At 35.9% G+C, this 14,500-nt stretch overlaps 3 protein-coding genes across 3 annotated transcripts in view; all 3 read right to left on the reverse strand.

Moving 5' to 3' along the window:
* The window catches only part of LOC142352033 (speckle-type POZ protein-like), a 112,601-nt gene that overhangs the window by 67,456 nt on the left and 30,645 nt on the right, over nt 1-14,500 (reverse strand). The gene's annotated exons all lie outside the window — the stretch shown is intronic.
* The window catches only part of LOC142352034 (uncharacterized), a 309,880-nt gene that overhangs the window by 44,228 nt on the left and 251,152 nt on the right, over nt 1-14,500 (reverse strand). The gene's annotated exons all lie outside the window — the stretch shown is intronic.
* The window catches only part of LOC142352032 (uncharacterized), a 54,402-nt gene that overhangs the window by 8,729 nt on the left and 31,173 nt on the right, over nt 1-14,500 (reverse strand). The window contains exons 3-7 of the mRNA XM_075404374.1: nt 11,612-11,901; nt 11,118-11,243; nt 7,997-8,125; nt 7,550-7,731; nt 856-938 (exon numbers count right to left, since the gene is read on the reverse strand). Of these exons, the coding sequence (XP_075260489.1) occupies nt 856-938; nt 7,550-7,731; nt 7,997-8,125; nt 11,118-11,243; nt 11,612-11,901 (810 nt within the window). The remainder of the gene's footprint in view (nt 1-855; nt 939-7,549; nt 7,732-7,996; nt 8,126-11,117; nt 11,244-11,611; nt 11,902-14,500) is intronic.

The following is a 14,500-nucleotide window of genomic DNA, read 5'->3' on the forward strand; positions in this document are numbered from 1 at the left end:
TACAGTCTGCCGTCCCACACCAAAGTTACCGTTGTTACAAAATATTTAGATTTGAACAAGGCAAAATTTTGCTACCCGAAATTTAATCTGAACTTCTATGCTATTAGTCGGCAACTGTTTCCACTGCGCTACAATGGCTTGACTTGCCTGAATGCTTGAACAAAGTAATAATTCTTTCATGACACACGCAAACGCAGTTCGGTCGGTCAAGCAGTGCATTGAATGAGCTGTGCTTAAAAGAGAAGCAGTGCATTGAATGAGCTGTGCTTAAAAGAGAAGGCTGAAGTGAAACTGCAACGCCCTTAAAACTGGCTGTTCGCTGTCAGAATAATGAAACGCACAGTCGAAAAGAGACACATTTCAATTAACAAATGAAACGATGAATGATGCATCCACTTCTACCATTCTCTATTTCTCCCCCTGGCGGGAATTGTTCAGACGATCTGGAGCGTGGGAAGCGGAAGCGTATTACGCACTGCGCCAACTTTCTACGCTTACAAAAAAATGAGTATGTGGGGGCAAACTTTAAAGTGGGTTTCCTCCAAACTGGGAAAAGTGGTCCTTAATTGGTTTCGTCTAATATAAACTAGATTTCAGGACAATTTGACAATTTTAACAGACCCACGCCGCAAATCAGTTTTTCCTTTTTTCCAAGCTGGACCAATTTTTCCAGGAAAAATGCTCAAAAACCATGGAAGGATTGTTTCAATCGTTTCGGGCAGTAAGGGGAGCAATTTATTACTCCGCATTAGCAGGAGAAAGACTCTCAATATATGTAAGAATATCAGGGGCGAAGTGTTTATTTAATTGCGTTACTTAATTGGGCGTGCTAACGAAACACAGATGCTCGCTTACCGATGACATTGAATGGTGCCGATATGAGGTTGGATGTCATTCGACCCACAATACTCATCACCGTCCAGTTACTCATAAACATGCTAAAACAAACACATGTTCATTATTATGGATATCGAAAACTAAAATGATGGCTTAAAGAATATTAGCTGCCATAAGCATGTTGATATCAAAGCAGGCTAACCAGTTCTTTACTGATCGGCTTCTTAATTTGCCCTTTACGTTTTACCTTTAAAGTCAACAGTCACTCAAGTTAGAAGATAAACGTTACAATATCAGCGTTATGGAGGGAATGCGAGCTCCTCAAATTTCAGAAAAAAGCACCGAAAAAAAAATAATTTAGATGGATAGATGCAGAACTGGCCACTGAAAATGCGTGTAATGGAACTTGACTTACAACTAACTGACAATTCCAAAAGATTTAAAAAGATATCACTGACGTTTTAAATGGAGAAAAAAATTCGGTACATAAATAAGTTCTTTGTCGATTACGGTTAAATTGAAACTAAAGATTTTTACAATTGCTAAACTATACGCTATTTTGGAACCTACTCAAAGGAATTTTTTTTAATTTTTCCTCAAAAATGAAATTTCAAGAGCTTTTGAAACTCGGGAAAGGTGATAACTGATTCTTACATAGACAGAGATAAGGAAAATGATGCTTAACTGGATTGAGGAAGCAAAACATAACGTCGGACAAATGGCTCTCGAATGACAGGCGGGGCAATTTAATTGAGGCGACCGTAGTCTAAATAATTATTGATCTGTTGGTGTTGAAAAAACTCCGAAAAGGAGAGGTTCGAATTTATTTCAAGACCAATCGAAATTTTTTGACTCCTTTTAAACAAAATGTTCAAAAGCGTTCTTGAATTTTCACAAGAAAGTTGTATTGCTTGTTCAATATTATTTTTAGGAAACCTCTTTTTATTAGGGACCTTCAGTGCGCAATTAGGTTTATATAACCTCAATATAAATCCAATTGAAACAAGTTGTTAAAAAAGTCATATCTGAGTGTGATAAGTTGTGTATAATCAAACTCTTATCTAACAAATGTCCTGAACTATTTTCAGACAGCAAAAGATGACCCAAAGTGCTACAATAAATGTGTGCTCAGCATTCACCTTTGTGGAGAGCAAAAGATGACCCAAAGTTCTACAATAAATGTATGCTCAGCATTCACCCTTGCTGAGCATACATTTATTGCTTATTTGAATTGCTTGCTTGTATTGCTTATTCAGTATCATTTTTAGGAAACCTCTTTTTATTAGGGACCTTCAGTGCGCAATTAGGTTTATATAACCTCAATATAAATCCAATTGAAACAAGTTGTTAAAAAAGTCATATCTGAGTGTGATAAGTTGTGTATAATCAAACTCTTATCGAACAAATGTCCTGAGAACTCTTTTCAGAGAGCAAAAGATGACTCAAAGTGCTACAATAAAAGTATTCTCAGCATTCACCTTTGTGGAGAGCAAAAGATGACCCAAAGTTCTACAATAAATGTATGCTCAGCATTCACCTTTGCTGAGAGCAAAAGATGACCCAAAGTGCTACAATAAATGTATGCTCAGTATTCACCTTTGCACCTACAAAAAAACAAATAATAAAAAAGATACCGAACAAGTGTCCAAATTAGTTTTCACAAACAGCGGTAGACTTTTTCACGGATTGGATGTAATATCTATGATAATGGCAACCAATAAAGGTTTAATTTAAAAAATCAACATTTTTGCTTTCAACTCACACCAATCAGTGTTGCTCAAACTTTTTGATCGAAGGTTATGTTTTTGAAATACATTTGAAACAAACGAATAAAGTCGAGAGAATGGCTCTCAGACAAACGGCGGGGCTACATTTATTTCAGCTGCGGGGCCAGGGAATTAGCCAGAATAAATTTACTGAGGAGCTGCAAATGGTGTTGTAAGAGCTTATTTTGCACCACTTGAAAGAATCTTAATTTTTGTATTAACTTGCTAATTTGATTGAGCTACTTATAAATCGGACTGAGAGCAATTGAGATTCTGCAAAATTCAAGTCAATCGTGAAAAACTCATCTAGGTCAGGCAATAATCAAGAAATCAAGCGTTAAAAGTCAATCAAGCAGTGAAACTGACAGTTGCTAGAACAAAATGGTCTAGCAGATATTTTGCATTAAAAAGCAGGTTTACAATTGCTTTAAAATTCGTTCGAAAGCAATTCAAAGCGGTGCAGTTACAAAATGCAGCACGATAAGATACAACAAGGAAATCCACTTTCCACGTTACTATATGGAGTTACCGTGATGCAGCTGACTAAATCTTAAACTAATCCGGAAAAACATTTTCAAAGTTTCTATGCAGATTGTGCTAACTTTGAAAACGTTAAGGAATGGCTTGAACAAATCATTAAAAGTGGGCCAAAATTCAGCTATTACCCAGAGCCCAGCAAGAGTTTTATTGCTGTTAACCAAAACCCTTTTGCGCAAAATCAACATTGTTTTGACAAATTTGGTTTAAAGAGTTGTTACGGGAAACCGGTGTTTAGGGGGGGGGGGGTTATCGGCAACAGTAAGTTTAAAAGATTTTGCAAAACAAAGAGTCAAGATCTGGCAAGGGAATATTCAGGTTTTGTGTAACGCTCTTGACTATTCTCACGAGGTTTTTTTTTAGCTTTCACAATAACAATTCAAGCAAAATGAAATTCTGATTAGGGTTGCACCAGGATTACCAAGGGTTCTGCCAACCATTAGAGGACACAATACGGAGAAATCTTTTATCAGCTGTCACAAATGTCAGCAATGAGCATGACGCGATGCATATTCAGCAAAGTCCGGTGGTTTGGGAAAAAATTATAAAAGAACCCAGCTTGCAGAAACAAATTTAAACGCTGAGGAACACAGACCACATGAGCATAGGACAAGGCAGACCATCTAAAATGGCATCAGTTAACCACAACGCAGAAAAAGCGGCCTGAGAAACCAAAGAATAGGTAAGGCGTGGGTTGAAAGCAAAAATTGTTTCCAAAACGAGTTTTGTGACGCAATGGTTCGATACTATCGCCTCCAGGTAAAAATCCTCCCGCAAAATTCATGGATGTGCCGAAGATTTCTATGTTCAACATGCGGCCATCTGTAAAAAGAAAGGTGACCTCATTAAGCAAAGGCATAATGAAATAAGATGTGTTAAGGGAAGTAGCTGGCATGACATGACCCAACACTCAGGAACAGTCATCAGGGAACATTCAGAGAAAAAACCTGCTCTAACAGAAGATCTTTTAGAGAAACTGGAGCCCTCAATAAGCTGCCTCGTTTGATATTTATTTGTCACTTAAACAGGCAAAGTCTTACTGCAACCGAAACCCGGTAGACGTAAGAGAGAGCTGCGCCGATGAGAACCGAAAAAAGTAATTTTGAAGCATGTCAGGAGAAGCATATCGCGTTTAATCCCAGTGTGTTGAGTGGTAATGGCATGATAGCCCGTGGGAGCACAATTTTACTGAAAAACTAGCAGGTAGATTGTCAACAAAAAGGAAAAAAGCTTACCCTATTATGAGCTGGGTCAACTCATGAGGTTATTTTGCAATAATCAGAGGATCAAAAGAGGCCGCTCAGCTAAAAGATTGCGCCCAAATTTCAAAATAGCTCGCCCAAAAAGTTAGGAGATCTATGCAAGTCGAACAAACTGAGCGAAAATCTTGCAGTGATTGCTTAATAATTTGAGCTGAAATAATATGTCAACCAATGAGAGGGAATTTTATTTATTGATGCTTCTCGACTCACCCAATGATAGGTGGGTTGAACAAATTACTCAAGCTGACAGAAAATAAGAAGAAAGCAATTGATGAAATGAAGTAACAAAAAGGGGACGTTGAAAACAAATAGTGGACTGTTAATTATAATTATAATCATGTTAGCAATGACCCAAGTAATTTTTTATTATGATTTCGTCGGGAAAAACATTCATCCTCCTCTTGAAAAGCCCATGTGGAATTAATGATCTGATTTTCTGATAAAATTGAACTTTGAAACAAAACCATTGCATTTTTAATTGGAGACTTGATTGTCAGCAGTATTTTTCAGCCAATTCAAATCGGCCGCATACTTTTCGCATGAAAACGACTGAGATCGCGCAAAAGATTCGAACAAAAGTAAATTGTTCCGACCGAAAGAAAAAAGCTCTAAGAACAGCAGTGACTAATATAACTGGTACAGGTTTCATTCAACAGCGATCAATAAATAGCTATTAACTATAAATAGCTGTAACAAACATAGCCGACAGATTGGCGGAATAGCTGCGAAAGAATAGACCTGCATGCCATATATTAAAGATAGAAACAGATAAAGATCTAAATTGAAAATTCGACGCCTCTCAAAAAACCAGGCTACAAAACATTCAGCGATAAATTAATAAAGCTTGTTAAAATTCATTCCACAGAAGCCTCTTATTAGGGACCTTAACTGCACATAGGCGTTCCTTTGACCTTAAACAAATTCAAATTAAACTTAAGTTTTTAAGTGCAAAAGTCATTTTATTGAGTGAGGTAAGTCACGTATGATTAAAATCTAATCACGCAAATAACCTAAAATTTTCGCTAAAGCGAGTGAGAAATGACGTCACGCGCGCAAATGCCGTTAGTGAGAGGAAAAAGTCATTCAGAAAATTTGACTTTTTCAGCTTTGCTGTGTGAACAATGTAAAACGCAAAAAGAGCTTCAGACGACGAAACAAAAAAAACATAGCCGGAAGAATTCCGGAAGCGACTCGAAGCACCAAAACGTCACAAACAACTGAAGCCATTACATTTTGTATTCATCCATTAACTCATTACCTCCGCGGGTCTGATCTAAAAATCGGTGAAATTTAAACCACTGTCACCAAGAAAAAGAAAATGCAGCAAAATTTTATTATTGAAAACGTTTGGTAACGTTAAGTCTTGAAATTTTTAGGATGGTCAAAAAACTGATAGCCTGACAAAGCTGACAGGGCCATCAATTGCCCTCAGATAATTGATGATTCTAATCTCAAAAAGATCGCGAAAGCAAACGGCAGATAAGAACTTTTCAAAAAAGACAGGAAAGTCAAAATTATTCAAAAAAGAGTGCTCAAACTTAAGAATCAGAGAACCACTACAATTAGATTTCTAATCACGGCAATTAAGACAAAAAAATACATGATTCTTCCTCGTTGCATATATGCTAGACAACATGATTTCATACTAAATCAAAAATTAAATTAATCATAGAAAAACAAAAGCAACAGAATAATATTCAAAGGCAAACAATCGTCTAAAAACAATACCAAGCCCGGAATAAAATTGCAATGAATAGTAAAAAGTCGAATATTGGGAAAAGACTTTCAAGCAAACTCCCAGTACTGCCTTATTTTGAATTAAATCAATTGCAAACCGAAGAAACCAAGATCTAAGAAAAAGCTGAATTCATTCAATTTTTTAACAACTGAAAAAATCAATATAACGAATACAAAAGTAGGTGCCAGGACAAAACTAGAAAGATACAAACGAGAATGTGAAGAATATGGACACAATGTTAGGAACACCGTAACAAAAAGACCAATTCTTGATTTTTGAAAGTTAAAAATCAAATTTAAAAAAACCAAGAAAAACGAGTACATTTCATTGATCAGCATTCGAGACATAGAAAAGACAACGAGTCATTCGAGACAAAAATCCAACTTGCTGAACAGAATAAAACAAGAAAAAGCAGAATTCAGACATACGAAACAATGAAACATTTTGCCAAAAAGTGGTCAAAAAATATTTAAGACTGCATTTATGAAAAAAATTTATCTGTTTTTTCAAAAACTTAACACCAAAAAACGATCGAATTTTTATTGAAACGAAATTAAAGTCCCTCATGTTCCCCAAAATACTATTTCTAGTAATTAAAAGCAAAATACAAACAAAAAACTGAAAAAAATTTGCAAAAAACTACGAAAATCGGATTAGCAAATGTACAATTTTATGAAACAAAATTACATCGAGGTAGAAAGAGGCATTGAGTATATGAATTATCAAAGGGAAGTTGCCATATTAACTGATTTTTGACAAAAAACAGCTAAAAGATCCAAAATGAAGAGATTAATAGAAAAAAGCCAAAAATTAACTAAAAAATCAAGAAATATGTGCCAAATTCGCATTTGAAACGCAAATTCAGGCTATGCAAAATACTGTGCTATCAATTTCCGGGGTTTACATTTCAACATAGCATCGATTAAAAATTATTTCTACAAAAAACCAAATTACAAGAAAAAAAACTAGGCCACTTAGACGAAAAACGGCTAAAAACGGTTATCTATATGTGCCATTCAGTCAAAAACTACTTTTCAATGTCAAAAAGACATTCACTAAACGCAGCGCATGATCAAAAAACTTCTCTCGCTTAGAAAAAATTAGTTCACACTGCAATTTTACTCGATTTCGCTTTTAGGTCAAAACATCGTCTGAACGAATAGTACTTCCGGTAAAAAAAAAAAAACTTTAAGAAAACCAATACTCCTCTTCGAGTCGTAAAAACCAAGAGCACCGCAATATAGCTACGCTCAGCTTACAGCTTCGCAGCTATAATAAATAGCTATTAATTCAGTGGATTTTTTTTTACAGTTTTTAAGTTTTGCAATAATTTTACTCATAAATTATTTAACAATCGTTAATTTTACATGATATAAAAGTTCTGTTTGGGGAGAAAAGCAAAATCTAACCTGAAAGTAAGTGCTTCTAAACCCTGGGTGGGTATTTCGGCAGCGAGTTGCATTAGGATGCAAGCCCCGAATGATATGTGGACACTGTCTGCCACATCTATGAGGAAGAAGAAGTACTGATTGCGGACGACATCAAACACAGTCAGGGCATCAACCAACAACGTCAGGCTCAAGAAGATCAACTGAACATAATAAATACCCAAATTAGACTAATTGTAAAAAAAATAACGCCTAATTGGTTCGGGAGGTCAGAACAAAAACTTCAGTAGACATTTGGAAATCAGCTCCTATAGTTATTCTACATATGGAACGAAAAATTCTTTGAAACGATTTCCTAATCTAATGGTCAAATTTGGCCCGAATTCCACAGTCCATAATGAGAATAGTCCATTCATATCATTACATACAATTTTGTATTTTGTCACTTTATCTGATGTGGAATGGAACCTTGCTGATGATGTAAGAGTAGACCCAGCTCCTGAACACATCCTTCCTCAACTTCTGATACATGACAATGATGACTGCCCCAAGCAGAGAACAGAGGGCCGCTACCACACTACCCTCCAGAGGTTGCACCTGTAATCAAAAACCACAACCAATATTTGACATTTATTCACAAAAATTTACAAAAGGTTAGTAGACCTTCCAGATTCATAACCAGAAGCATTATCGATAAACAAAACTACAGGTACAAACAAAAGCAAGACCAAATAAGATCTAAATTATAGACACGTAAAATTAATCACGATTATAAACATTACCAAATAACGTCGGGCGAATTGCTCTCAAACGACCGGTTGGCTTCATCAACAGCTAGCCCCGGTTTAGTGACCTTAGAGCGCTACCTCTTTATCCCGTTTATGAAGACGAAAGTCAATTGGGTCGAACGAAAAATCGGCCAAGCGAAAAACTGCATAAGACAAACAGGATTAATATATTTGGTACAAATTGCTTTTGAGAGCATTTAACAATGGTTTCCTAAAAAAAAGCCTGATAGATCATTTATGATAAAAAACCTTTCAACTATAACTCATTGATAATGAGGCTCAGAGATGATGACATTGCGCCACATAACAGCAGCTGAAGTGCGGCATCAAAAAGCGAGAGAGAAAGAGATAATACGTGACCGGGAAAGAGAAGGAAAGAAAATCTAACCGAAAGAGAGAGAGAGAGAGAGACAGACAGGAAATCTTCCATAATTGGATCCGACACTGCAACTTATAGTTTTCTAACCTTGTTAATAAATAAATCATATAGAAAAAAACTGAAAAAGTCAACATCAAAAAAAAGTTTTCAACTTCTCAATGAAAACAAAGTTTTACACCATTTTTGTCTCGAAAGTTCTGTCAAGTAACCCATCTCCGAGGCTTGAAAAGTTTCCTTGGCCAGTAATGGTCGTTAAACTCAGAAAAGGACAAATATTGAAAATTGAAAAAGCAAATTTTAACAAAGTCTTGCTAAAATACAAGACATTAATATCATAAGAACCATTTCATTGTCTCAAGAGACTATCTGGTATCCCTGTTTCAAGCCTGAAAAAGTTTCACAGGCTCATAAAGATCCATACACTTGGAACATGAAAATTTTCCTAAAATTTGAAAAAATTAAATTTTATCTAAGTATTAATAAAACTGGGTCATAAAAAAAGTTGATCATAAACCCATAAACTCTAGAAACTATGCACCAGCTTAGTATCAAACATGGCTTCTGTTACCATGGCCTCTGTTGCCGGAAAAAATGAAAAAACATGAAAAAATTGAAATATTTTTTAAAAATTCTTGATATTCTTGATATGCTTAAATTTGTGATAAATAAAATCTTGAAGAACATTCCATTATTTAAATCTATAGACTATGCAGTAACATATTATCAAATCCTAAATGAAGTTCCTCGGCCCTTGATATTGCAAAAACCTAAAAAAAATAACAAAAAATTTAAAAATTTTAAAAAAATTGCAAGTTTTATAAAAAAAATTTTTTAAAACTTGTGATATTAAAAAGTAGAAAATTAATCCATGACCAACAAAAATTTTTCAGTAACATATTATCAAACTCTAACGGAGGCGTTTTGACACATGAGGCTCAAAAAATCTGAATAATGACCATAAATGTCAAAAAATTGGAAAAAAAAGGCAAAAAATATCAAAAATGAGCGTGATCAGAAAATTTCGTGATGTTAAAAATTTGCACGACATTTCATTTAATCTAGAAATTATTCAATAACCTATTTTCAAACCCTAGAGGAGTTTCCTTGGCTCTTAAGGGTGAAAAAATCTAAGAAAAACCGCAACAAAAATTCAAAAAAACTTGAAAAAAAAGCAAGTTTTATCAAAAAATTGCTATAATTTGTGACATTAAAAAGTTGAAAAACTATTCAAGGGCCATAAAAAAATTTCAACAACTTACTATCAAAACCCTGAGGAGGTTTTCTGGCCCCTGGGTCTGGAAAGACCTGAATAAGGAAAAAATTTCCAAAAAAATTCGAAAAAATTGCACGTTTTGTCAAAAAATTGCTAAAATTTGTAATGTTAAAATGTTGAAACCATTCCATCACAATTAGAAACAATGCAGTAACCTATTATCAAACTCTGGAGGAGACACCTAAGGCTGATGAGAAACAAAATGTCGAAAATTTTTAAAAAGCTTGAAATAAAATGCAAAATAGTATAAATTTGCGTTTTTAGCAAGCGGGCGGTCGTTCGTCAGTAGCTAGTCACGGGAGGGCGGGGGGGGGGGGGGGTGTACCGGGGGTTTATTGCGGGGCAACACTGGGGTGGGGGTGGCAACAGCGCGGTGGGAGTGGGGGCAATGGGAGGTCAACATTCGGGGTGGGGTGTCTTCAACCTCTAAGAACAGCCCTTCACACCATAATTATAAGTCTCCAAAATAGTTTGAGCTGAAACAGAGCTGAAAGGCTATAAGAGCACTTAATGTCCGCTAAGCGCTACATGTTTAATCCGTTTTTGAGGACAAAAAGTCAAAAGCGTCAGACGAAAAATCGGTCAAACGAAAAATCGCATAAAAAAAAGACCGACTGGACTAATATAATTGCTACAAACTTCGTTTGAGGGAAATTAAACATAACAGACTAGTGGGAGCTCTCGAACGAGAGCATAACAGACTAGCTCTCGAACGACTAGTGGGAGCTCTAATCAATTTCAGCCTGCTTCAGTCGGGGGGGGGGAGTCTAAATGCGATTAAGAAGTTCAATAGTGGGCTTCAAAAAACCACATTAGAGGTTAACAGATACCACTATTAAGATTCAAAGTGAAAAATGGCACCAGTTTCGCGCACTTTTCATTTGACTTTTAGTATTAAATTGTCGCCAATTGAGTTCAGCTGCTTGAAATTGTGAGAGGGAATTTTAGATCACGCGAAACGCAAAAAGTCAAGGGCGTAAAAGTCACTCGAAAAGTCAAAACCGCCAGGCAAAAATTTTGCATAAAAAAAGACACACACTTTTGCAATAATTGCTATGAACTTCGTTCAAGAGCGATTAAAAAGGCTGAACTTTTTTATTCATAATTCCTAAAATAAATCGTTTACAAAAAAATTCTTCAGTTACCTACCTGTGCCCAATTTTTCCTGATTTTGACAGCGCCTGAAGATTGGAGTCTGAGTGCGGGAGAGAGCAAGAATAAAACAGCACATCTTTGAAACATACGGTCCTGCATCAGGTTCCAGAAAGCTGTCATCTAAACAGTCATGGAACCTTGGTTACCCGATACCAAACAAATATCTGGCTATCAAATACTAATGCACAAAACCAACCATTTAATTAAAATGATTGTACAGTGCAATGAACGGATGAATCAACGAAAGCTTTAGAGTATACTCTGATCAAACTATTTATAGTGCAGGAACTCAATTATACAAGTTTATGTACAGGTTGCTTCTCCGCTGAAGTCACTAAGAACTTCTCGTCTCTATCGAGCACCGCGTAGCTGTTCGCGATGACATCAAGAATTATTTCAAAATGGCTTGTGCAGCGTAACGTTAACATTTCTCGCACTTTTTAACTTACAAATGTGTGCTTCAAGACTTAATTTCAGAACCGACTAACCTTTGACCGCACAGAAGCTTCAATCATCTCCCTGTCTAGTGGAATGTCATATGTGAAGAACAGTGAGTTGATAATTCCCAGTACACAAGTTGCCAAATAAGCCATCAGAACATGCTGGTATGTTAGAGGCAAGTCGCAGAAGGTTCCATTGTACGCAGGACTGTTAAGTCCAAACCCTACCATCAGGTAGAGCACAGCAGCTCCTGCGTTGTTGCAACACAAGGTTCCCACTATCGTCCAGCCTCGCTTCTTGAAGGACTCCCGTTTTGTGTAGTCAACAGACAACGCGTCTAGAACATTTGCATTAGTCCCTGCTTCCTTCACAGGATAAATCGGGTTTGAAATTAAAATTTAGTAATGTTTAAGTTTCTAAAAAACCAAAATCAAATCTTTACGGTAACCTAAACTACGAAAAAAAATGTGGCGATAAAATAAAACGGGAGATCTGAAAAAATCTCTGACAGGAAGAACTAGTGGATGATCGGCGCTCAAATTTCAGAGCTTTAACAAAAAAGGGACCCCAAAACAATTAATTGAAAGGATAATCAATTTTTGAAAAGTTGCGCATAACAGACGCCCATAGTTACGCAAACAAGCAATAAAACTAACTTTAAAATTCCTTAACATTTACAAGAGATAACATTTGCGTTTAGCAATTTAGCATAGATATGCGACAACCATAAAAACAACCGATTGTGGGTTTCTTGGTTCAAATTGACGACACGATTGTTTTGATCTAAGTGGATCGTAGCGAAGATGAACGGCTGATGGGTGATTACTTGACTTCAATTATCCACGAACAACAACTTCTATCCTTTTAAAACCAATTAATTTACATTTTGAGCATCCAACAGAAGGCACGTGCGCTGAACATTCGCTAACAAATTTACAGCGTGGTAAGCATAGCAATTGTAAAAAAAGGGCAAAACATCGATTCAATTTTTTTCAAAAAATTTTCAATTGAGCCCCATTATTTTGTTTCTTGAACGGATTTGGATTACGGGTGTGGTTTTGAATTCTGCCTTGCGTGAAGACAACGTTAGAGCAGATGATACTAGTCTTGATCTACCCCTCTTCTCCAACCGTGGAGTCCTGAAACCCCACAAACCCAATCAAAAAATAGTTTTGATGGAATTCATATCAAATGGAAATTCCGTTACATATTGCGTAGTACATATCACGTTTTTCTGATCTGCACCTCTCTGCGGACACCTCATCCCTGCTTACTTTGTCCCTGAAAACAGCGAAATTTGGTTCCTGGTCAAAAATGTTCAAGTAATGGGGAAGGAAAATTATCAACCACAAAACCATGTTAATTAGAATGAAAGGTCCACTTTTTGCGTGAGTTTATCTGCAATAAATTGCGTGAGTTTATCTGCAATAAATACAAATATTATAAGCTCAAGACACAAGAAACCAACGATCTGATTTAAAATGCGTAAGAACACTCAGAACAATTTAGAAAACTCGTTACGTCAACAGGGTCAACACAGCAAGTAACGGAGTTACCAAAACTTAGAGAAACCGGAAACTTTTTCATCTGAATGGGAAAATAAGTCAATTGGTGAAAGAACTCGAAAGTACTAGATAGTTTTCCTTACGAAAAGCATCTCTGAGATGAAACCTGGTTAATTGTTTGCATGGCAAATTTTTTGCATATGAAAATAATCAAACCGAATTATTGGGTATTCTTCCACAATCAAACCGAATTATTGGGTATTCTATATCTGGACTTCAAACTGGTGAGACCAAACCAATTTAACCTTTAATTTAATATAGTGTCATTTTCAGGGCGAGTCTTTTTTTTCTGGTTTATGCAGGAATAACTAAAACCAATCACCCTAAAGCATAGATATCAATATGACATATACTATTTCGAGTTTGTCAAAATGGACAAAAGAGAAACTAGTAAGCGAGGTGATGCAACTAAGAAATCAAAGAAGGGAGTCAATTAACTTAGCAAACAAGAATCAAGACAATAACCAAGAATTGGATAGACTTAAGCTCGAATTGGAACATCAAAAAGAACTTTATAATCAAGCTCAATCTGAGATTCAATTTTTGAGGAGTCAGAATGATAAATTAATATCAAATTTAATTAGCGAAAAAACAGTGGAAAAAGATGTCGTGAAATCTACTGTCAACCGTCATTTTTATCCAAAGTTTGTTCCTCGTTTCACAAAACAGTTAATTATTTCTGACAGCTCGTATAAACTGGTTCGCCAAAATGACATCAGTAATGATGCTGCCATTCAATCTTATCCATCTTCGACAATAAAAGACCTCAATAATATCATTGACAATTATGCGCCATCAACAAAAGCAGAATGTCTGATTATTCATTCAGGACATAATTCCATTGATCAAGGTACGGCAGGAGAGGATGCCGCTGAAGAGTTGGGACTCGTTTTTATCGAAGTGCGTTAAGAAAACAAAGCCCTACAAAGTAGCGATTTGTAAATTACCCAAGGTAAAAAACGGCAGTTTTGGACGCGAAACTAACAATAATAAAAAAACCAAATTTAACCGGGCTTTAAGACGATATAGCAGATGGTTTAAGCGGCGAGTTCCAAAATACCGACATAAAAGTTCTGGATTATAATTTGGAAAAAGCAGATATCCGAAGTGATGGCATTCATCCTAATCAAAATGGAATCCAGAAAACGGTTTTTAGTTTAAGAAATTACATATCAAGTGTGGGGTATCAACTTTCTGTCAGCAACGTATCTATGAGACAAATCAAAAAGCAGCCAATAGATAATGTTGTCAATAACTGCAACAGAAAAGGTCATATGGGATATAATGCGTTTGGGTGACTTTGAAAAATATGTTTTCATCCTGGAAATTTCTCGTGCTTTTTGCCTGTTTTTTCTTGCAGAAAATAAAAAG

Source organism: Convolutriloba macropyga, chromosome 13 (assembly GCF_964194025.1).
Source record: "Convolutriloba macropyga chromosome 13, txConMacr16.3, whole genome shotgun sequence".
NCBI classification, from domain to species: domain Eukaryota; kingdom Metazoa; phylum Xenacoelomorpha; order Acoela; family Convolutidae; genus Convolutriloba; species Convolutriloba macropyga.